This window comes from Hyperolius riggenbachi, chromosome 5 (genome assembly GCF_040937935.1).
Source record: "Hyperolius riggenbachi isolate aHypRig1 chromosome 5, aHypRig1.pri, whole genome shotgun sequence".
Classification (NCBI taxonomy): Eukaryota; Metazoa; Chordata; class Amphibia; order Anura; family Hyperoliidae; genus Hyperolius; species Hyperolius riggenbachi.
In genome coordinates, this window is record NC_090650.1 from 321,804,392 (window position 1) to 321,829,797 (window position 25,406).

Below are 25,406 nucleotides of genomic sequence, written 5' to 3' on the forward strand. Positions count from 1 at the left end.
TAATGGCCCCCAAATGGGATGCAGAAAATGTGGGCGGATGCGGCAAATGGACGTTTAGGGCTCCAGTATTGATTTTAATGGTAAATATTGGAAAATATAGTTTTTTCACATATACCTATATTTTCAATGTATTTATCTCTATTTACTGCAATGTTAAATATCGTGTACCACGCACCAAAGCGGAAATTTGGACGCCCTCTTTTAAAATATAACTTTTTATTGTATATAACTAAATTTACCATTGTTACATTGTTGTCTATGTATATTGTAAAATATTGGATATAAAGATTATAACCACAAATAATGGCTACGGTAAGTGCTGATAGGGTTATGTACAGTCATCACCTACCTTTAGCATACCTAATGCAGGAGAAAACTTCAGCAATTCTTCTATAACATCACTGAATCCTTTAGCAGCAGCTTTAAACAGAGGTGAGGTGCCATCCTGGGGGGCAGGTAATGAATTGTTAGATGTGACACTGGCATATACTGGCACTACATCCACAGCTATTTTATTCTGATTTTCCATTTATTCTGAAGCTAAACAAAAAAGAGACCAAGTGGGGCGCACACAGCAAGCGCAAGGCCAGGACATATTTCAGACAAGAAAAATGTATGCCACACAAGTGTCCTCTGCATTGCATTGTATAAACACAGCGGAACCTTGGTCTTTGAGCCTAATTCATTCTGGAAACATGCTTGTAAATCATACCAAAGGGAATTTCCTCAAAAGAAAACTCAGATGATTCGTTCCAAAATCCAAAAACATTTATAGAAAAAGATTTAATACAAAGTACTGTACTGTACAAAGTAAAAATTCATACAGTAAAATAAATTACAGTAACCTGCACTTTTTTTCTTTTGAAAATAATATGGCTGGTGTGAAGGAGACAAAAGGATGAGGGTTATTGTGAAGAAAATGAACCCCAACACCAGTATAGCTGCACTCATGCAATTTTACCCTTAATTGGTTTTGGGTTTTTTTGCTCTATTTAATCATACATTTAAGCATATTATAGTGCATTCAATTGTTTTCTTCTTAAGTGCAGCAATACTGGTGTTGTGGTTCATTTTCTTTGTAGTATGTTTTTTTACCAGTGCTAGTACCTGGGAGGTGTGATTAATCATATTTTTGAGCAAGAAAACGTTTATTTGTTTTATTGTGAAGAAAGACTTTCACCGTATCTAACAGAATCATTGCCATCTGTTGGCTAACCCAAACCTTTTATTTGTTTGGCTTTAAAGGTGCCCACACATCAGACGATGTACGGCACTTGGGCAAATCGTCCAAGAGACAGATCTCTTTCTGATTGAATCTCACCGTAGAGAGATCTGTTTCCTGCCTGTACACCTCATGCTGATTCCCAATTGCTTTCAGCATGAAACCTCTCGGAATCAGCCTTGTGACGCTGCATTCGCCCCCCCCCCCCCGCGCACTGTACCCTCCCCCCCATGTAAAATGTGCCCCCAGTGCACAGTGCAGTATACTTTACCTGTCCCTGTCCTCCACTGGCTCTGGTCGCCATCCGCAATCCACATTCATGCGGCCTACGTGGTTGTCGGTGTATACGTGGCTGCGTGTGTGACGTGATGGTGGCTTTCCTATCCTGAAATAAATCTACTCCTGGTGCCATTTGAAACCGTGGAAAGGCTTTTGCTGCAGTCCCTGGGAACTGACATTGTAAATGTGGACATCTATGGAAGATACAGAACCATTTATGGGCTAATATTGATGTGCCATATATCGTGGGACTTTTATTGTGTATCATTACCTCTGCAGACCATGGGCCATATGCAATTCACTTTTTCACTTGAGTTTTCTCCTAGGTGATATTTCACCTATGTTTTAATACTTTTTCCATTGCGAAGTGTTAAAAATGTATCTTAAATCAAAGATAAAAAAGTTATCTTCTAGGAGAAAACTCAGGAGAAAAAGTGAATTGCATATGGTCCCATGAGTCTAAAAGTGCCAGCATAGAGAGCTTAAAGGGCAGTGTGGAAGAGAGCATGGATTCAGCTGTCTATGCTTTGGGTTCAGTGGCATCAGCATATCTCCAAGATGCTGTGCATGGCCACACCCTGCAGGGAAAGGGGGCAGCCAGTTCTGCTGCTCAACGGTTGAACCCTTGCTTGTGTAAAACTAGGAACCACACCCACGACTGCTTCTGGCTTAGGCACTTTTTATTGACCTGAGAAAGCTGGCCAGTACCAGTGAAATGCGTTGTCTTTTTGTGCATCATTAAAATTATTTTTACCCATGGTGGTTTGTTCATTGGTGGAGGTAAGATCTAATTACTCCTGTATTATATGATTTTAAGAGAAGATATATTTTGGCTGCCTCCTACAAGTTTTTCTAGTTTTTTTCTAACCCTTAGGGGAAGTGTTTAGTACGCCACGTGTCCAAATACCTAAAGAGAGACGCCAACCAGCACCTGCCTAGCGGATCTGGGATACCGAAAGGGAACAGTGAATTTCCTGAAAGCTCTGTCGATGGTTGTTGGAGTGCAACCCACCTTTGTGAGTATATTCTACCACTCTACTCTTACCCATTTTACCTAACAATACTGCAACATTGGGCTCCTGGTCCCTCTCATTACAGAACCTTGGAACTACAACCACCAGGAGTCATCCCCCATATCTTCCATGGATGTGTAGGGATTCACAGTTCGGTGGGGATCAAAATCTAGGGCACCAGAACTTCTATGCCTGTAGGCCCCTGAGACACAAATCCGGCCCTGCTTTAAATATATTATTAGCCTGATGTTCTTTAAATTTTGCATAGCTACAGATACAGTTTATTTCAAAAAGATGATTCCAAATAGCCTTTTATTTTGTGAAACGCTCCTTTTGAAGTATACTGATTAGATTAATTGCAGAACTTTACCATTCTTGCAGTATCTCGATCTGCTCCTCTCAGCAGCAGCACTCTGACCACTTCACTGTACCCCAGCTGTGCAGCTATCCAGAGAGCTGTGGTCCCATCCTGAGACAGAAAGCATGGCTTTACTGAGAATGGCAATTGGCATTTATATGCATTTGAACAGACTTTGCATAGAATGGTATATACAATGCATGCTTATTTATTTTTTTTTTCAGTTTTTCTAACAAGCTTTACAATGTATGTATTAACAACAGGATATTACAGGTTAAAGTAAACTTGAATAAAAATAGTTTCATGAGTTAAACAATTGTATGCATGGATATCATCCTTAATTGGACTTTCTTGAAATCTCATATTCGTGTTTATGTTTTAGGATTGAAGATTAACAGCTCACATTGATCACTTGGTCAGGAGCCAATTAAATCAACTGCTGACCTGCTCAGGGAGCTCTGCTGTCATACCGATGGCATACTGAGACAGCTACAGCGATGTGAACAGGGGGGGTAGCTACAATAGAAGGTATAGGCAAAACGCAAACGCTCACAAAATTGCTTTGTGCAGCAATTGCGTTCACGTTTTTAGAATAAATGCACTGTATTTATTTTTCGAATCAAAGAGTTCACTTCCTGATGCAATGACTTGCGTCAGAAAGTGAAAAAAAGGAATCGCTCTGCAAAAACGCCTACAAAAACGCTTACCAAAAATGTCCAACGAACAGAAATCGCCGAGAAGGGAAAAAAGATTGCTTCAAAAAATGTCCAGCGCTAACGCGATCGGAACGCAATGTGAACGAGTCCTTACGCCTTACTTAAAATTAAAAGCAACACAGACAAGTTTTGAGTAAGATGGGTACTATATATAGACAGATATACAGTGGGTTGCAAAAGTATTCGGCCCCCTTGAAGTTTTCCACATTTTGTCACATTACTGCCACAAATATGAATCAATTTTATTGGAATCCCACGTGAAAGACCAATACAAAGTGGTGTACACGTGAGAAGTGGAACGAAAATCATACATGATTCCAAACATTCTTTACAAATCAATAACTGCAAAGTGGTGTGTGCATAATTATTCGGCCCCCTTTGATCTGAGTGCAGTCAGTTGCCTATAGACATTGCCTGATGAGTGCTAATGACTAAATAGAGTGCACCTGTGTGTAATCTAATGTCAGTACAAATACAGCTGCTCTGTGACGGCCTCAGAGGTTGTCTAAGGCCTGGTGCACACCAAAAACCGCTAGCAGATCCGCAAAATGCTAGCAGATTTTGAAACGCCTTTTCTTCTTTTTCTGTAGCGTTTCAGCTAGCGTTTTGCGGTTTTGTGAAGCGTTTTTGGTGTAGTAGATTTCATGTATTGTTACAGTAAAGCTGTTACTGAACAGCTACTGTAGCAAAAATCGCCTGGCAAACCGCTCTGAAGTGCCGTTTTTCAGAGCGGTTTGCGTTTTTCCTATACTTAACATTGAGGCAGAAACGCATCCGCAATCCAAAATCTGTAGCAGCCTGGGAGTATGCGTTTCTGCAAAACGCCTCCCGCTCTGGTGTGCACCAGCCCATTGAAATACATTACCCTAGTGGATCCGCACCTGCAAGCGGATCGCAAACCGCAGCAGAACCGCTCTGGTGTGCACTAAGCCTAAGAGAATATTGGGAGCAACAACACCATGAAGTCCAAAGAACACACAAGACAGGTCAGGAATCAAGTTATTTAGAAATTTAAAGCAGGCTTAGGCTACAAAAAGATTTCCAAAGCCTTGAACATCCCACGGAGCACTGTTCAAGCGATCATTCAGAAATGGAAGGAGTATGGCACAACTGTAAACCTACCAAGACAAGGCCATCCACCTAAACTCACAGGCCGAACAAGCAGAGCGCTGATCAGAAATGCAGTCAAGAGGCCCATGGTGACTCTGGACGAGCTGCAGAGATCTACAGCTCAGGTGGGAGACTCTGTCCATAGGACAACTATTAGTCATGCACTGTACAAAATTGTCCTTTATGGAAGAATGGCAAGAAAAAAGGCATTGTTAACAGAAAGCATAAGAAGTCCTGTTTGCAGTTTGCCACAAGCCATGTGGGGGACACAGCAACCATGTGGAAAAAGGTGCTCTGGTCAGATGAGACCAAAATGGAACTTTTTGGCCAAAATGCAAAACGCTATGTGTGGCAGGAAAACTAACACTGTACATCACTCTGAACACTCCATCCCCACTGTCAAATATGGTAGTGGCAGCATCATGCTCCGGGGGTGCATCTCTTCAGCAGGTACAGGGAAGCTGGTCAGAGTTGATGGGAAGATGAATGGAGCCAAATACAGGGCAATCTTGGAAGAAAACCTGTTGGAGTCTGCAAAAGACTTGAGACTGGGGTGGAGGTTCACCTTTCAGCAAGACAACGACCCTAAACATAAAGCCAGGGCAACATTGGAATGGTTTACAACAAAACATATCTATGTGTTAGAATGGCCCATTCAAAGTCCAGATCTAAATCCAATTGAGAATCTGTGGCAAGATCTGGAAACTGCTGTTCACAAACGCTGTCCATCTAATCTGACTGAGCTGGAGCTGTTTTGCAAAGAAGAATGGGCAAGGATTTCAGTCTCTAGACGTGCAAAGCTGGTAGAGACATACCCTAAAAGACTGGCTGCTGTAATTGCAGCAAAAGGTGGTTCTACAAAGTATTGACTCAGGGGGCCGAATAATTACGCACACCCCACTTTGCAGTTATTTATTTGTAAAAAATGTTTGGAATTGTTACAAAATTGTTACAAAATTGATACGTGGGATGGAAGGTCTCGCTTACCAAGAAAGGTTAGATAAACTGGGTTTATTTAGTCTAGAGAAAAGACGCCTTAGAGGAGATCTAATTAACATGTATAAATACATTAGAGGGCAATATAATAGCTTGGCGGATGAGCTTTTTGTCCCTAGGCCTTCTCAAAGGACTAGAGGACATGAGCTGCGCATGGAGGAAAAACGTTTTAGCCATTTATTTAGGAAAGGGTTCTTTACAGTAAGAGTGGTTAAGATGTGGAATGCATTGCCACAGGAAGTCGTTATGGCAAACTCTATACCTGCATTTAAAGGGGGCTTAGATGCTTTCCTTGCGTTGAAAGACATCCATGGCTACAATTGCTAGGTTATGCCTAATGATGTTGATCCAGGGATTTTATCTGATTGCCATCTGGAGTCAGGAAGGAATTTTTCCCATTTGGGGCTAATTGGACCATGCCTGGTAGGGTTTTTTTCGCCTTCCTCTGGATCAACAGGGGTATGTGGGGGACGGGCTGGAGTTGTACTTTGTACTGGTTGAACTCGATGGACGTATGTCTTTTTTCAGCCAAAATAACTATGTAACTATGGAATGATGTATGATTTTCGATCAACTTCTCACATGTACACCACTTTGTATTGGTCTTTCATGTGGAATTCCAATAAAATTGATGCATGCTTGTGGCAGTAAGGCCCCGTTCACACTTGCGGTTTTGTAAAAACCGGAACGGATGTCCGGACCGCACCGGATCCGGACCGGACCTGATCCGTACGGTTCCTATCCGGATCCGGTCCGTTTGCATCCGTTTTCCGTGCGGTATGAACACGGTTGCGGTCCGGATCCGGTTTCTTAAAGAGATAACAACCTGTATAAATACCTGGGGTCTGGGAGGTCAGCAGAAGCTCTGGGGTCATTGTTGGAGACAGGTGGACGTGTGGAGACCATCCGTGGATACAGAGACTGCAGTTGGGACCATGGATCCAGTCATTTTTTACTCGTATCACCTGGGAATTCTCTCCTTCCTGTTGTTCACCTACTACTATGTGGGGAGAAGGCGTGCTCCTCGCAGGAGATGGTGGGTGCACCCTCTACTAGCCAGGAGGCAGAGGAAGGGAGAGTTCCAGGCCCTCTACCGAGACCATAGAAAAAGCATAGGAAGTGGGGTAGAACGTCCGGTTTTTATAGCCAGTGTGTTATGCGCTCTCCGTTTCTCATTGGTTTGTATTGGCCGGATGCAACAGTCAGGCTCCGCTCCGGATACGTCTGCCGGAGGAGCCGGACCAAAAAATAGCGCATGTTGGATCTTATGCCGGAGTCCGGATCCGGTCCGGACGAAACGGACGCATGTGAACGGACGCATAGACTTTCATTGCTATGCCGTGCGTCCGTTCCGTCCGTTCCGCATGCGGTCTGGCTCCGGCACGGCGATTCCGGACGGCGACCGCTAATGTGAACCGGGCCTAATGTGACAAAACGTGGAAAACTTCAAGGGGGCCGAATACTTTTGCAACCCACTGTACATCATCATGCTACATTTGAACATGTCCCTTTTTTTTTTTTTTAACATTGAGCATGTCCCTTTTTATTTTTATTTTTTAAACATATTTTATTTCAATTTTAGAATATATCCTATATCTATTGATCAAGAGTAGTTTCCATTACAGATCATAGTTTCATAGTTGCAATAGAAATATGCTTACAGTATTAAAGGGATTTGCCAAAGCCGCCCGGAAACCACCTGGATGTAACTGGAACAGAAGATGAGGCTGGCACCATCCGTAGTTATATCATGCTCTTTTATTGAAGTTCCATAAAAACAAACTGTCACACAACAGTGTGACAAGAGCATGCTATAACTACGGATGGTGCCGGCCTCATCTTTTGTTCCTTCTTTATCACTGATGCTGCGACTAGCACACAGCACCATCCTCCCCCCTCCTGTGCCCCCTGTAAACCCTGTTCTGCCCAGTCATGGTCTTTGACTGAGGCAGAAAGTCGATCATGAGTGGGGAGAAAGTCACAGTTCTTCCTCCCCGCTGTGCGTCCATAACTCCGCCACCTCCACCTGCCGCTTTAGTTCTCTATCTCAGAGGTCCCCAACCTGGGGGCCGCGGCCCCCTGGGGGTCCGTGGGCAGATTTCTGGGTAGCCGCGGCGGATCTGGCCTTTCTCCCTCTCCCCCCAGCGGCCGCCGTTCCTGATACCTTATGAGCGGGCGGCCGCTTTTTTCCTTATATTCCCCATAGCCCCTCTCCTCTTTGAAGCATCTCGTATTACAGCAGCGCTTGCTGTGCGCATGCTGTAAGGAGGGAAGGAGGCGGGCAGTGTTCCCATGGTAACGGCGATTGCCGCTACAGGAAGCCGCTGCCCTATTTCCTACCCTTCCTTACAGCAGCCGCGCGGGAAGCGCTGCTGTGATACAAGGTGCTGCAAGAGGAGAGGAGCTATGGGGAATACAAGGAAGCGACCGCCCGCTCGTAAGGTAACAGGAGCGGCGGCCACATGGGGGCTGTGCGGGGGAGAGGAGAGGCTACACTGGGCTAACTGTACTGGCGACACTGGGGCAGCGATACTGGGCTAACTATACTTGCTATTCTGGGCTAACTATACTTGCCATACTGGGCTAACTATACTTGCTATTCTGGGCTAACTATACTTGCTATTCTGAGCTAACTATACTTGCTATTCTGAGCTAACTATACTTGCTATTCTGGGCTAACTATACTTGCTATACTGGGATAACTATACTTGCCATACTGGGCTAACTATACTGGCTATACTGGGCTAACTATACTTGCTATTCTGGGCTAATTTATACTTGCTATTCTGGGCTAACTATACTTGCTATACTGTGGTCAGTGGCGTAGCTAAGGAGCTGTGGGCCCCGATGCAAGTTTTACAATGGGGCCCCCCAAGCACTCTATACATAACAATTGATACAGCGCACCAAAACCTGCCAATGGCAAATACAGTGTCAGAAGTGCTAGGAGGGGATGGGGAACAGTTTGTTAATGATTACTACCAATAAAGGCACCTATAGAAGTGATTATTACCTGCATTGGACCAATAGAGAGCTAATTTAGTGGTTGAGGGTGGGCCCCACGGGGCCCCTCTGGCCCAAGGGCCCCGATGCGGTCGCTACCTCTGCACCCCCTATTGCTACGCCCCTGACTGTGGTAACTGTACTAGCTATACTGGGGTAAATATACTTGCTATACTAGGCTAACTGTACTTGCTATACTGTGGTAACTGTACTAGCTATACTGGGGTAACTATACTTGCTATACTAGGCTAACTGTACTTGCTATACTGTGGTAACTGTACTTGCTATACTGGGGTAGCTATACTTGCTATACTAGTCTAACTGTACTTGCTATACTGGGGTAACTACTGGCTATACTGGGGTAGCTATACTTGCTATACTAGGCTAACTGTACTTGCTATACTGGGGTAACTATACTTGCTATACTAGGCTAACTGTACTTGCTATACTGGGGTAACTACTGGCTATACTGGGGTAGGTATACTTGCTATACTGTGGTAACTGTACTTGCTATACTAGGCTAACTGTACTTGCTATACTGTGGTAACTGTACTTGCTATACTGTGGTAACTATACTTGCTATACTAGGCTAACTGTACTTGCTATAGTGTGGTAACTGCACTTGCTATACTGGGCTAACTGTACTTGCTATACTGTGGAAACTGTACTTGCTATACTGTGGAATCTGGGGAAAAAGGGGGGGGGGGGGCTGCTGCCGCCGTCACACTAGCCACGCCCACTCACACCCCCCCCCCCCCCCCCCGCCCCCAGGGGGGCCCCGGAGAAAATTTTGGTCGGGATAGTGGGCCCCAGGCTCAAAAAGGTTGGGGACCCCTGCTCTATCTGATTCATTGCTCACAGCGCACAGGGTAGCTGCGCTGTATGTGGACTTGTGATAATTGAGGTCGGATATCCTTCCAACCTTAATTACTACAAGCCCGCACACAGTGCAGCTACCCTGCGCGCTGTGTTCAATGAATCAGATAGGGAACTAAAGCAGCAGGTGGAGGGGGCGGAGTTATGGACGCACAGCGGGAGGAAGAACTGTCACTTCCTCCCCGCTCATAATTATTGGCAGAACAGGGCCACAGGGGGCATTGGAGGGGGAATGTGACAAAGTCACAGCACCAGCAATAAAACAATTTAAAGTACATATGACCAAGTCAGGGGTACTTTAACATGAAATGGAGGTGAAAATAAACTGATGAGATAAACAATTGTATTTATCCTCCTACTCCTAAAAATGTTTTTTTTATAGACATCCCGTGGTTTTATTTTATATTCAAAAGTTTACAAAATAGATTCAATATTTTGTTGTCTCTGCTCAGTGGCAGTCTATTAAGTGACCCTAAATGAAAATACATGAACTATTGAACTTTTTCTATCTCCCTCTGCTCTCAGAAGTTGTATTCTGCCAACTTTTATGGCTGTAATTTGTGCGCACTCCTCCATAAGATACTTATTAAAGGGAAGGTTCAGGGACGAGTAAAAAAAAAATAAAAACCCGCATCCACTTACCTGGGGCTTCCACCAGCCCGTGGCAGGCAGGAGGTGCCCTCGGCGCTGCTCCGCAGGCTCCCAGTGGCCGACCCGACCTGGCCAGGCCGTTGGCCAGGTCGGGCTTCTTCTGCGCTCCAAAATGCGCCTCACGACGGCGCGCTGACGTCATCGGACCGCCGTGAGGCGCATTTTGGAGCGCAGAAGAAGCCCGACCTGGCCGCCAGCCTGGCCAGGTCGGGTCGGCCACTGGAGAGCACCGGGAGCCTGCGGAGCGGCGCCGAGGGCACCTCCTGCCTGCCACGGGCTGGAGGAAGCCCCAGGTAAGTGGATGCAGATTTTTATTTATTTTTTACTCGTCCCTGAACCTTCCCTTTAAAGAGGTTCGGGTGCTCCCAGTGCTGCATCGGTGGAGGCAAGGGAGGGGAATCCTCTTATCCAGACTTTTCTTTCTACTGAGGTAAGTACACATTTTGGGCGCTTGTTTCCTTTCAGGTTTACTTTTAAATAGTAATATGGATAAGTGCCCTCTCCTAATTTCTGCCAAATGATACCCTCTGTTTTAAGAAGGCAAATATATACTGTCTGTATGATTGTTATCTGCGAACTCTGCTACAAGCAATAATACTGAGTGACAGATGCGTAGAGGAAAAATGTTACACTATATATAATATATACTGGGCTTGATTCACAAATCGGTGCTAACCTAGTTAGCACGCTTAAAGACTTTTGGGCGTGATAACTTGCACTAAGTAGGTTAGCACCGCTTTGAGGGAAAAACTTGCGCGCAAAGTTTTGCGCGTGAAACGTCGCATAGGGTTTAATGGTGTTGCACGCGTTAAACTTTGCGCGCGTAACAGTTTACGCGTGTAAGACTTTACGCGCAAAACTGCACTCAAGTTTATTTTATCACGCCTAAACTGATAATGCGCTTTTCACCAGCGTGCTAACAGTTAGCACGGCTTTGTGAATCAAGCCCACTGTCTATAGTATATTTCAGGCTGCATAGGGAAATGAAAGGAAATCAATTTCAATTCACTTGAATCGCTCACAGCTGTTTTACCTTTGAGTTAATAGTGATAATTTAGATTTCCACTAGGGGGTGTAATGCACTTTAAAATGAAATCCTTCATATACAGAGACATTTCTCCTGTTGATCTCTAAAGACCTGCAGCCACTAATGCTGGGAATACACAGTTCATTTTTGAGCCATTTAGATGGCTCGATAGATAATTTCCAACATGTCCGATCTCCGGCCAGATCATTTTGTTTGCTCGATTGAACACAATGGAAAAAGATAAGAAAAACAAGCGAAAGATAAAAACGAACGGAAGATAAGAGAATCGCCTGCGTAATCGAGCAGGGAATCGATCGAGCGGCAAAATCGAGCCGTGTATGCCCAGCATAAGGGTCGGTTCACACTTGCATTAAAAACGGATCCGTGAGTTACGTTTTTAAAGCTCCACGAAAACGCAGGAAGCGGATCCTATGTTGAAAATAGGATCCGCTTCCACTTGTTAAAACCAGAGATCCGTGTATGATCCGTGTGCCACGGAATGCGAGACGTAACACAGAGTCTGGATTTGGCACTTTTCCCCCGACTGGACAGGAGAACATGTCCAATGAAAGCCTATGAGAACAGACTAGTTGCTGCATCCGCGTCGCCCGTTTCTCCCGCATCCCATCGCCGCCGCTCAGTCCCTTCTGCACCGGAGGCCGGAGGCCAGTATTAGCATGGGGATCTCCATTGGGCTGCAAAAGACTAATGGAAATCCTCAGCAACAGGGAGAATTCTCATTTGTTCATGTTGCACCAATGCAAATTCTCCCTGTTGCTAGGCAGAATTGGCTTGCTGCTGCCTATGGAAATCCGCGTGCATCTGCTTGCCTCCAGGCTGTGGAAGGGACCAGGCGGTGGTGGCAGGACAAATCAATGGCGATGCGTAAGGGCACATGTATTCGATGTGTGGATGCAGAACGACCGGAATCCACCTTGCAGATGCGCGTTCCGTTTTTGTTCTGCCTCCGCTCAATTGTAAGCAGAGCCTAAGGCCACATACACACATCGGACCATAGTCTTTTGAAAATGAAAGATCACAGACCAATCTTACCACCCTTCATGTAGTATGAGAGCCCTACTCTACACAGTCTTTTCTATGGAGCTGAACTCCCCATCAGAAAAAAATCTTTGCAAGATGCTGCACACACAGATGCTGTACAGACACAAAAGATCAGTATCTGCAAAAGATCTGTTCCTGCCAAAGATCCGTTCCTGCAAATTGCATTCATAGTCTATGAGATCTGCAGATCATCATACACACCTTATTTAACTGACATTCATCTGCAGATCAGACAATCATCTGCAGATCTGAAAATCCATCCTGGTGGATCTGATTTGCAGATGAATGTCTGTTAAATAAGGTGTGTATGATGATCTGCAGATATCATAGACTATGAATGCATTTTGCAGGAACTGATCTTTTGCAGGAACAGATCTTTTGCAGATACTGATCATTTGAATGTCTACAGCATCTTTGTGTGCAGCATCTTGCAAAGATTTCTGTCTGATGGGAAGTTCAGCTCCATAGAATAGACTCTGTAGATATGTCTCTCATACTACATGGAAGGGGGTAAAATTGGTCTGTGAGCTTTCATTTTCAAAAGACTATGGTCTGATGTGTGTATGAGCCTTAAAGAGAATCTGTATTGTTAAAATCGCACAAAAGTAAACATACCAGTGCGTTAGGGGACATCTCCTATTACCCTCTGTCACAGTTTCGCCGCTCCTCGCCGCATTAAAAGTGGTTAAAAACAGTTTTTAAAAGTTTGTTTATAAACAAACAAAATGGCCACCAAAACAGGAAGTAGGTTGATGTACAGTATGTCCGCACATAGAAAAGACATCCATACACAAGCAGGCTGTATACACCCTTCCTTTTGAATCTCAAGAGATCATTTGTGTGTTTCTTTCCCCCTGCAGTTCTAATGCACTGAAGTTTCAGGCTGCTCGTTTCTTCCTGTAAACAGCTTTGCCTTTGTCTGTAATTCCTCAGTAGGTGAAAGCCCAGCCAGCTCAGAGGACGATTTATCCAGCTTGTAAAAGATAAGAGAGAAGAGAGAAGCTGCCCTAATCTAAATAATACACCGGCAGTGTGCATAGAGGGGCCTGGAAGGGGGAGTTCATAGCAGAACCACAACACTGAAGAACTTGGCTGCCTTCCAGACACAGGCCGACAAGTCTGACAGGGGAAAGATACATTGATTTATTACAGAGACTGTGATAGTAGAAAGTGCTGCAGTAAGCCAGAATACATTAGAATAGCTTTTGGAACTTGTAGGATGATAAAAAACAGGATGCAATTTTTGTTACGGAGTCTCTTTAAGGCCTCGTCCCCACATGTGCGTTGCTGTGCATGTTTTCAGCAATGAACAGAGTGTGTGATACACAAGGACATCATAAGTGCATCGACTGACTGATATTTTCACTTATGTGTTGCAATTGATTGTAGTACCACAACTTAGGGTTGCATGCATTTTTCTGCACCAGTGTCTGAATTGCACATCTGAAACAAGTATGCAGCTAATCTGACTTTAATAATGACACCTGATTTTATACTCAGTTTGCATCAGTGGCTGAAGTGGGGTGTTGTAAACTAAGGAACACATCATACTGTGGAAAGTCTCTTATACTTATTACATCATTGACTAAAAACGATTATACAGATCAGTGTCCTGACTTCACTGTAATTCCATGGCTGTGTTCTTGTTGCAGGTGTGTGGTTGAGATGCTACTGAGGGCACATTAGCATTACAGTCAGGTAAACGGTACTCTTTAAAAGGGAATAAAGATGTCTGTTCCCACATTCCTCTCCTCTACTGTAGCTTCTCCCTTTGGTAAGTTTATTGAATACATTGTTTGTGTATTGCTGCCCTACCCATGACTTGAAAGTGATGTTCTTTTCTTTGTAAAATATTAAACTTATAATAAAAGCTGAGTTAAAGTAGAGCTGGAAAAATAGTCAGTGCAGACAGGTTATACAGGCTACGCAGCAGAACAAAGCGCTCTGCAGGTGAGTTATACTGTTACCTGCCGAGGCTGATTGGCCTTTGCCCCATATGTGAGCAGTAATCTGACAACATCTATGAAGCCTCCTTGTGCCGCCAGAAAGAGTGGAGTTGCCCCATCCTGAAATGATAGCGAATGCATACATCAAAATCCACTTTACATATAATCTATAGAACTATAATGTATAAATCTAATGTGTAAGGTATTATTTATCACTTACAGAAGAACTTCTAGCGAATAAGGGGAAAAATAAATCAATTCATTGCAAAGTGAGAAGTTAAAAAATAGAAGAGATATCAAGAAATGATTGATATTTGCCATGTAATTTGTTCATATTGTTTGATCCACAATCAGCTTGCACATAATCAGCTTTACTGCTGGCAGGCATAAAAAAAAACAGACAGCATCATCTGCCATAATCTATAACCACACCCCCTACAATGCAAAAGGTATTTCACGACAGGTAAAGCTTTCTCATGGGAAAAGGGGTATCAGCTACTGATTTGGATGAAGTTAAATCCTTGGCCACAGTTCCTCTTTAAACATTCCAAATCAGCCCCAGATCCCCCCCCCCACAAATGCTATACACATTTGCAATCTGCTGAGATCTGTTGAGGGAAGGGAGAATGATTGTAAATAATAGGTGCTCAGGTAAGTTCTTAGATCTTTTCAGGGGTAACAGCAGGGATGGATAATAAATGCTTTATTGTCCCAGTTACAAATGAACATAATTTTGCATTCATGTAAAAATATGTACTTCTGGCATGGGTATTTTGCATTACATTTATACTTGGTACATTTAGTGTTATAACTATTATTAAACAGCAATGCCACAGGAATAAGGTGTTGAAGTTGGCTTGGTAACATGTGCACAAAATCAGGCATTAAAGCATGTGCATAAACTTCAATGTAATCAACTTTATATGTAATTATATCTACACATTCCCTAAAGGAAATCTACAGAGAGGGGAAAAAAAAAAACAGATTAACTTACCTTGCAGCTCCCTGGAGTCATCCTGTGCCTATGCCGTCCTTCTGAGCCCCTCTGGACAGCAGCGATGATGCGCCTCCTCACCACATCCCCATGCACGACAGTGTTCTGCGCATGCGCAGAATGTAAAAATCTCTATTGTGCATGTGCAGAACAGGAACATCACTATTGTGCATGCGCAGAATGCTCCTGGTAACGGGAGCATGATCAGGGTGCACATGGCTTGAGGCCTGCGCATGGGCAGTAGCCTCTGACAGGCCACAACCGGACAGCTTTGCGGGGGCGCCACTTCTTGCTGGAGGGTCTCGGAAGGATGGCAACGGGCACAGGATAGCTCCAGGGGGCTGCAAGAAGCCCCAGGTAAGTTAAACTGATTTTTTGTTTTCGCTTAAAAAACCCTTTAAGGGGCCCATTAACCACTTAAAGGATACCACAACTGACATGTGGCATAATGAGATAGACATGGGTATGTACAGTGCCTACCACACAAATAACTATGCTGTGTTCCTTTTCTTCTTTCTCTGCCTGAAAGAGGTAAATATCAGGTATGTAAGTGGCTGACTCAGTCCTGACTCAGACAGGAAGTGACTACAGTGTGACCTTCACTGATAAGAAATTCCAACTATAAAACACTTTCCTAGAACAAAATGGCTTCTGAGAGTAAGAAAGAAATAAAAAAGGGGGAAATTCTTATCAGTGAGGGTCACACTGTAGTCACTTCCTGTCTGAGGCAGGACTGAGTCAGCCACTTACATACCTGATATTTACCTCTTTCAGGCAGAGAAAGAAAAAAAGGAACAGAGCATAGTTATTTGTGTGCTAGGCACTGTACATACCCATGTCTATCTCATTATGCCACATGTCAGTTGTGGTATCCTTTAATGACATACTGACGTATAAAAATGTCCTGCTAGAGCTTCTTAACCTCCTTAGCGGTAATCCCGAGTCAGGCCCGGGACAGAAATCCGCAGCTCAGAGCCATAATCCTATTTCTGAGTGAGTTATATGTAGGATCTGTTGCAGATCTCTCTGCAATATGGTTTTTTTCTTGTTTTTAGGGTCTAAAAGCTTGTGAAAATAATTCACAGCTTTTAAACCCTAAATCACACAGTCCCATGCACACATTCAGGACTTCTTAAAAGCTGCTCCAACACTATGGATTTCCCTACCTCCACCCATTAGGGCAGCCCCCTCCTTCAACATCTTCAAGAAGGCCCTCAAAACTCACCTTTTCACTCTGGCCTACTACCCCTCGCAAGTGCTCTAAACCCACAGCTGAACTCTGGTTCCCTACCTTTCGTGTCTCTACCTCACCCTCTAGATTGTAAGCCTTTGGGCAGGCTCCTCCTTCTTTTGTGTCCAACCTGATCATGCACTTCCATTACTGTCAACCCATGCTATGCATTTGAGTGAACCTAACTTGCCTAATCTCCATGCTCCATCCAGTGACTGACTAAGCATTACCTGGTATTCATACTGTGCTGCGTGATCTGTTTTTTCTTGTATTCCTGTATTGTCATATTGCTGTATGTCACCCCTAAATATTGTCTATAATCTAGACAAGACAAGTGAGTGGCGATTAACTGATGACACTGAGCCTCTTGGTGAATCTGCAGCTTGATTTGTGACAGCTATATCACTTGGCCTGAACCCTGCATGTGCCTCAGTGTGGTACCAACCTGCTTGCCTCAATGTGCCTCAATGTGCCTCAGCTTGTTTATCCAATGCCTGACATCTCTGGAGATTATGTTCTGAGATTGAATTAATTTTATGTGACTGTCTTGCTTTTTCCCGGCTGGAAAATCCCCTTGCTTGCACTTATCTGCTTATTATCCACTCTAAAGACTGGCTGTATGCAACTAACCAATTTGTGTGCTGGCTGCAGTAATTTGCCGGTTCCTCACTTCAAGACTGGCTGCATGCCACTAACCAATTTTTGCACCGGCTGTGGTTTATACCTACATATATTTTTGGGTTAACTGGACGTCCAGAGTAAATTTATTTATTTATTTATTTATACTTTTCAATGACATAAACCCACATGATAATACAGTTTATAGTTAGTGGTTACACCATCTCTTTGGGGGATCTGTGGGGTAGCGGCAGGGGTTCGAGGTCGGGGTGGGAGGCTGGCTTGGGGGTGCGGGGTGGGCACATTTTTAATTGATGTGTTTTATTGTTCTATAGATTTGGATTAATAAAGTTAAATAGGTTATTACAGTAACTAATTGTATGTGATTTGTGCTCAGTCGAGTCATACCCACCCTTTTCTATCTCTCCTTTTTTTTTTGATTGTCTATAATCTAAACTTATGTTTAGTGCTGCGTAATATGTTGGTGCTTTATAAATACAATAAATAAATAAATCTGGAAATAATCATAACGCTAGGGAGATTAATGGCTCCAGGACGTTTTTATAAGTCAGACGGTGCTGCTGCCACTGTGCGCGTGCACGTGAAAATACTGGGGAAAAAAAACATCAAAGAAAAAATACACCTTTATTTCCAAATACTATATTGTCCCCATACTTTGCACTAGGGACATAATTAAAATCTTGTGACAACCAGAACAAATAGGCAGATACAATGTGTGGGTTTTATGTACAGTAGCAGTGTTTATATTAAAACTATAGGGGATGAAATTGGAGAAATAGTGTATTTTTCCATTTTTCCTTGTTTATCCCTTTAAAATGCCTAGAAAATAAAGTAATTACTGAAAACAAATATCAACCCCAAAGAGCCCAATTGGTGGTGGAAAAAATCATTTCATTGTGATTAGTACTGATTAATCCATTGGCAAATCAAAGGAATGAGCACTGAAAGGTGAAAATCGCCCTTGTCCCTTAGGGTAAAAACCCCTTTGGGGTGAAGTGGTTAATGATATAATCTTAATTGTACAATCTTACTACTTCTATGTAATATGAGGGACTATATAAAGTATCCATTGAAAGTATAGTCACTCAGTTTACTTTTCTACTACATACATTTAGTGTTGGGCGAACAGTGTTCGCCACTGTTCGGGTTCTGCAGAACATCACCCTGTTCGGGTGATGTTCGAGTTCGGCCGAACACCTGACGGTGCTCGGCCAAACCGTTCGGCCATATGGCCGAACTAAGAGCGCATGGCCGAACGTTCCCCGAACGTTCGGCTAGCGCTGTGATTGGCCGAACGGGTCACGTGGTTCGGACCCGAACGCGCTCTGATTGGCCGAACGGTCACGTGGTTCGGGTAAATAAATACCCGAACCACGTCATATCTCCGCCATTTGTCTGTGGGTTTAGCTTTGGGTAGGCAGGCAGGGTAGTTCGCGCTCCAGCCACGCTAGCCAGGGTCCCCCCTGTCATTGTGTCACTGCTGGGAACAGTAGTACACCGCTTGCTCAGCCACACTATATAGCATTCTGTTTACTGCCACTCTGTGTACCTCGCTCAGCCACACTATATAGCATTCTGTTTACTGCCACTCTGTGTCTGCTGGGAATAGTAGTACACCGCTTGCTCAGCCACACTATATAGCATTCTGTTTACTGCCACTCTGTGTACCTCGCTCAGCCACACTATATAGCATTCTGTTTACTGCCACTCTGTGTCTGCTGGGAATAGTGGTACACCGCTCGCTCAGCCACACTATATAGCATTCTGTTCACTGTTCTGTGTCTGCTTGGAATAGTGGTACACCGCTCGCTCAGCCACACTATATAGCATTCTGTTTACTGTTCTGTGTCTGCTGGGAATAGTGGTACACCGCTCGCTCAGCCACACTATATAGCATTCTGTTTACTGTTCTGTGTCTGCTGGGAATAGTGGTACACCGCTCGCTCAGCCACACTATATAGCATTCTGTTCATTGTTCTGTGTCTGCTGGGAATAGTGGTACACCGCTCGCTCAGCCACACTATATAGCATTCTGTTCACTGTTCTGTGTCTGCTGGGAATAGTGGTACACCGCTCGCTCAGCCACACTATATAGCATTCTGTTTACTGTTCTGTGTCTGCTGGGAATAGTGGTACACCGCTCGCTCATCCACACTATATAGCATTCTGTTCACTGTTCTGTGTCTGCTGGGAATAGTGGTACACCGCTCGCTCAGCCACACTATATAGCATTCTGTTCACTGTTCTGTGTCTGCTGGGAATAGTGGTACACCGCTCGCTCAGCCACACTATATAGCATTCTGTTCACTGTTCTGTGTCTGCTGGGAATAGTGGTACACCGCTCGCTCAGCCACACTATATAGCATTCTGTTTACTGTTCTGTGTCTGCTGGGAATAGTGGTACACCGCTCGCTCAGCCACACTATATAGCATTCTGTTTACTGTTCTGTGTCTGCTGGGAATAGTGGTACACCGCTCGCTCAGCCACACTATATAGCATTCTGTTTACTGTTCTGTGTCTGCTGGGAACAGTAGTACACCGCTCGCTCAGCCAGAGTATATAGCATTGTGTTTACTGCCACTCTGTGTACTCCGCTCAGCCAGACTATATACCATTGTTTACTGACACTCTGTGTACACCGCTCAGCCAGACTATATACCATTGTTTACTGACACTCTGTGTACACCGCTCAGCCAGACTATATACCATTGTTTACTGCCACTCTGATTCTGCTGGGAACAGTAGTACACCGCTCGCTCAGCCAGACTATATAGCATTGTGTTTACTGCCACTCTGTGTACACCGCTCAGCCAGACTATATACCATTGTTTACTGACACTCTGTGTACACCGCTCAGCCAGACTATATACCATTGTTTACTGAAACTCTGTGTACACCGCTCAGCCAGACTATATACCATTGTTTACTGCCACTCTGATTCTGCTGGGAACAGTAGTACACCGCTCGCTCAGCCAGACTATATACCATTGTTTACTGACACTATATAGCAGACTATATAGCATTGTGTGTACACCGCTCAGCCAGACTATATACCATTGTTTACTGACACTCTGTGTACACCGCTCAGCCAGACTATATACCATTGTTTACTGCCACTCTGATTCTGCTGGGAACAGTAGTACACCGCTCGCTCAGCCAGACTATATACCATTGTTTACTGACACTCTGTGTACACCGCTCAGCCAGACTATATACCATTGTTTACTGCCACTCTGATTCTGCTGGGAACAGTAGTACACCGCTCGCTCAGCCAGACTATATAGCATTGTGTTTACTGCCACTCTGTGTACACCGCTCAGCCACACTATATAGCATTGCGTACTCTGCCAGTCAGTGTGTATATTGCTGGGATCAGTAATACTCCACTCACCGTCAACCACTATATGAGCTCAACATGAGTTCCCCAGAGACCTCCGCTGTGAGCAGCACTCCCAACAACAGCAACAGCCAACGCCCCACGCAAGCTATAACATCCACCCCAGCAGCCAGTGGTCAGCAGCAGCCCTCCCCGGAGGAGAACGTTGTGTCCATCAGTCCGTCGCCAGAGCGATTAATGAGGGCTGCCATTGAGGAGATGATGGGGCCTGATGTGGAGGAGGAGGTCTGGCTCAGGCCAGCATCCCAAGTTAATGTTGAGGACGATGAGGGGTCTGTGTCTGGGGATGTTGGGGTGGCAGAGGTGGTGGGTGGGTCAGACTCAGGAGAAGAGTTGTATGATGAGGATGATGATCGGGACCATCTGTATGTGCCTCAGAGTCCGACCCCGGAAAACATGTTGTATCGTGTGTTTAGGTACTAAAATCTGCGTTCCCTCCCAGTAGTGTTGGGCGAACAGTGTTTGCCACTGTTCGGGTTCTGCAGAACATCACCCTGTTCGGGGTGACTATATAGCAGACTATATAGCATTGTGTTTAATGCCACTCTGTGTACACGGCTCAGCCACACTATATAGCATTGTGTTTACTTCCACTCTGTGTCTGCTGGGAACAGTAGTACACCGCTCACCCGCCACTGTATAGCATTGTGCTCTGTGTCACTGCTGACAATAGTGGTACACCGCTCACCCACCACTGTATAGCATTTCTGTACTGCCACTGTACTGCTGCCAGTCAGCGTGTACTTTAAGGATAAGTGAAATGAGGAAGAAATCCGGTGAAAGAGGGAGGGGCAAGGGAAGAGGTGTTTCCCCTGACGGTTCACGTACAGGCCACAGGGGAGCACCCAAGAAAACCCACTCAATACTGCCCATGTTGTCCAGGACAACAACCCTCACAGATCCAAAAGAACAGGACCAGATAATTACTTGGATGACCTCTCAAGCGTCCAGCAGTGGGTTAAGCAGCACCAGCACATCACGCACGAGGTCCGAGTCCTCAGCCAGTTAAAGTCTGGGCTTTCTTTGAAGACTGCACTGAGGATGTTACCATGGCGATTTGCAAGGTGTGCAAGACCCGCCTGAGCAGGGGGAAAAGTATTAACAACCTCTCCACCACCAGCATGAGCCGCCACATTCTATCCAAACATCCCACTCTGTGGGCAAACGCGGCAGGACAGGGTACCACCAGCAACACTGCCTCCCTTGGGTTCACCAGACTCACCACCAGACCCGCCTCAGCAGCAGCAGTAGCCCAGCCATTGCGTGGTTCACAACATTCACAAACATCAGACGATGCTGACACTGTCACTTTCCGGACTAGTGCTCTTGAGGTCTCCCAGTGTTCATCAAACACAACAACCAACAGCCCTTCGGTGTGCAGCGCTACGGTTGAGTTGTCTGTCTCTGAGATGTTTGAGCACAAGAGGAAATTGCCAGCAAATGACCCCCGGGCCGTGGCAGTAACAGCCAGCCAGCATAGCCAAGCTTCTGGCCTGCGAAATGCTGCCATATCGAGTGGTGGAGACAAACAGCTTCAAGGGCATGATGTCAGTGGCCATCCCACGTTACGTGGTTCCCAGCCGCTACCACTTTGCGCGCTCTGCAGTGCCTGAGTTGCATGAGCACGTGGTCAGCTAAATAACCCGAAGCTTGAAGAATGCCGTTGCCTGCAAGGTTCACCTCACCACTGACACCTGGACGAGTGCGTTCGGCCAGGGTCGATACATCTCCCTTACCGCGCACTGGGTGAACCTTGTGGAGCCTGGCAGCGATTCCTCACCTGCTACGGCGCGGGTGTTGCCCACGCCGCAAACAGCTGGATAACAACAGCAGCACCTACCTCTCTGACTCCTTCTCCTCCAACGCATCTCAAAGCTGTACCTCATCCGGAAATGCTAACCCAGCACCAGCAGCAGTAGGATCGTGGAAGCAGTGCAGCACAGCTGTTGGCATGCGTCAGCAAGCGTTGCTGAAGCTGATCTGCCTTGGGGATAAGCAGCACACAGGGGAGGAAATTTGGAGGGGAATAAAGGAACAGACGGATTTGTGGCTGGCACCGCTGGACCTGAAACCGGGCATGAAGCTAGACACCTGGCACGAACTGGCAATGTACGCAATAGAGGTGCTGGCTTGCCCGGCAGCCAGCGTTATGTCGGAACGCTGTTTCAGTGCTGCCGGAGGCATCATCACAGATCGGCGTATCCGCCTCTCCACAGAAAATGCAGACCGTCTGACTCAAATTAAAATGAATCAATCCTGGATTGGAAACGACTACGCAACACTCCTGGACCCCAACCAAGTAACATGACCGATGAACATCTGGGATGGTTTAGCGTTTCCGGTCCCTGTTTATTGAACCTCTCATCTGTATTACATTTATGACTGCATGGCGGCAAAAAGCATTGCTGCTATATCCGCACGCTTTTTGTCCTCATGCAAGGCCTGGGTTGTTGTGTCTCACAAAGCGTGGCCTTCTCCTCCTGCGCCTCCTCCTGTTCCATCACGTGTGCTGCTGCTGCTGCTGCTGGGTTACCGTTGCCGGTCCCTGTTTATGGAACCTCTTATCTTTATTACATTTATGACTACATGGCGGTACAAAGCATGCTATCCGCACGCTTTTTGTCCTCATGCAAGGCCTGGGTTGTTGTGTCTCACAAAGCGTGGCCTTCTCCTCCTGCGCCTCCTCCTGTTCCATCACGTGTGCTGCTGCTGCTGCTGCTGCTGGGTTAGCGTTGCCGCGTGGTCCCTGTTTATTGAACCTCTTATCTTTATTACATTTATGACTACATGGCGGTACAAAGCATGCTATCCGCACGCTTTTTGTCCTCATGCAAGGCCTGGGTTGTTGTGTCTCACAAAGCGTGGCCTTCTCCTCCTGCGCCTCCTCCTGTTCCATCACGTGTGCTGCTGCTGGGTTAGCGTTGCCGCGTGGTCCCTGTTTATTGAACCACTTATCTTTATTACATTTATGACTGCATGGTGGTACAAAGCATGCTATCCGCACGCTTCTTGTCCTCATGCAAGGCCTGGGTTGTTGTGTCTCAAAGCGTGGCCTTCTCCTCCTGCGCCACCCTCCTCCTGTTCCATCACGTGTGCTGCTGCTGGGTTAGCATTACCGGTCCCTTTTCCTGGAACCTCTTATATGTATTACATTTATGACTGCATGCCGACAAAAAGCATGTTACCTGTGCAAAGAAAACAGACATTTCCCGCATTTAAAAGACAGTTTTCCCTTTGAAACTTTAAAATCGATTTTCTCAAAAACTATAAGCTCTTTTTGCTAAATTTTTTTTTCCTCTTGTACCCACTCCCAAGGTGCACATACCCTGTAAATTTGGGGTATGTAGCATGTAAGGAGGCTTTACAAACCACAAAAGTTCGGGTCCCCATTGACTTCCATTATGTTCGGAGTTCGGGTCGAACACCCGAACATCGCGGCCATGTTCGGCCTGTTCGGCCCGAACCCGAACATCTAGATGTTCGCCCAACACTACATACATTTAGTAAAATTGTACAATCCAGATTGTATAATTTGTGGCCACCGTTTCTAACATCTATAGGGTTCAAAGACTTGGGCCATACAAAAATGTCACATTAGCCAATTTCAGCATGGGTTTACATTTTCACTGAGTGGTGTATGCTCCATTTCACTGTACTGACTTGACTCCAAATAACGCTTTAAAAGTAAGACATTACTTATTAATCAGACATTTCTTTAAACTCAGCTACAGCAAGCAAGTAACTGTATTTTCTTGTTGGTACAAGTAATATAGGTGTTCACAAGTTATAAATAGAGATATCAGCAAGTGTACGTGAATCTTAGTTGTGTTGGCAAGCTCATTCTACCTCACCCAAGTTTTCCATTATGGGCAGATGTGAATACTGCAAACAGTAAGCGTGCCGGTTAAATAAGGTCACTGGATTCTCCCCAAGGCAATAGCTTTATTTATCGGGAGAAATCTAAATGATACGTTGTGTACAGTATTTAATTATACATATGCGTGCAATAAAAAAACAAACTATGGAGAGTCTAACTTAATGTGAATGTACAGTATCATTTTTTTTATTTTGGAGCTCAGCTTTTTGGTTTGACTGGCAAGATTTGTCCACTGGTGAAAAGTCGTATTTTTCTGTCGTAACCGGTAAGCTGACTGATAATTAAAGTGGAGCTGAACTCTTGCACAAGACAGAAGGAAAACATCGAGAAATACACCCTGTATGTATTTAGCCTCTCTAATTTCCCCTCATCTGTGACTAATCACCAGTGCAATTTGATCTCTCAACTGTGTCAGCTGGCTGCCATAGCAGAGCAGCTAATTGGTAAAAACACAGGATGTTAACAATATGTCTGCTTCCATGAAAGCAGGAAGTAAACACACTGCAGATTTATTGCAGTATTTGTATCAGCTGTAACAAAGAAATATTTTTCTTTAAAGGTTATTATGAGGTTGAGTATCTTTTAGAGCAGGGAGGAAGTTTTGAGTTCTGGTCCACTTTAAACCCCATAGTTTGCTATGCATTTATTTGTATGACAATCTAGCAGATCTGCAAAATGCTAGAGGTTTTTGAAGCAGATTTCAGAGCGATTCTAGGCATGTTTTCTAAACATGCCTAGCGTTTTTTTGGAGCGATTTTGTGTAGCACATGTGAAATATTGTTACAGTAAGGCCCCGTTCACACTGCATGCGTTTCCAGCCGCGTTTTGGAAACGCGTGCAGGTGGCCGACACGCACGACATCAGACATTGCATAGAGTGCAATGTCTGATGTTCACACTGCATGCGTTCTGGACCTGTGCGGTCCGGGAACGCATGCTGCACGCATTTTTTGCAAAAACGCGTGGCTGTCCCATTCACTTTTCAGTGATGGGATCAGCCACGCAACGC

At 45.0% G+C, this 25,406-nt stretch overlaps 1 protein-coding gene across 3 annotated transcripts in view; it reads right to left on the reverse strand.

Moving 5' to 3' along the window:
* Positions 1–25,406, reverse strand: part of LOC137518872 (ankyrin repeat domain-containing protein 29-like) — an 83,855-nt gene that overhangs the window by 23,016 nt on the left and 35,433 nt on the right. For 2 of the 3 annotated variants that reach the window (XM_068237265.1, XM_068237264.1), the window contains 3 exons: positions 14,281–14,379; positions 2,885–2,983; positions 350–445 (listed from right to left, as the gene is read on the reverse strand). In XM_068237265.1, the coding sequence (XP_068093366.1) occupies positions 350–445; positions 2,885–2,983; positions 14,281–14,379 (294 nt within the window). The remainder of the gene's footprint in view (positions 1–349; positions 446–2,884; positions 2,984–14,280; positions 14,380–25,406) is intronic. The other variant, XM_068237266.1, reaches the window with a different exon arrangement.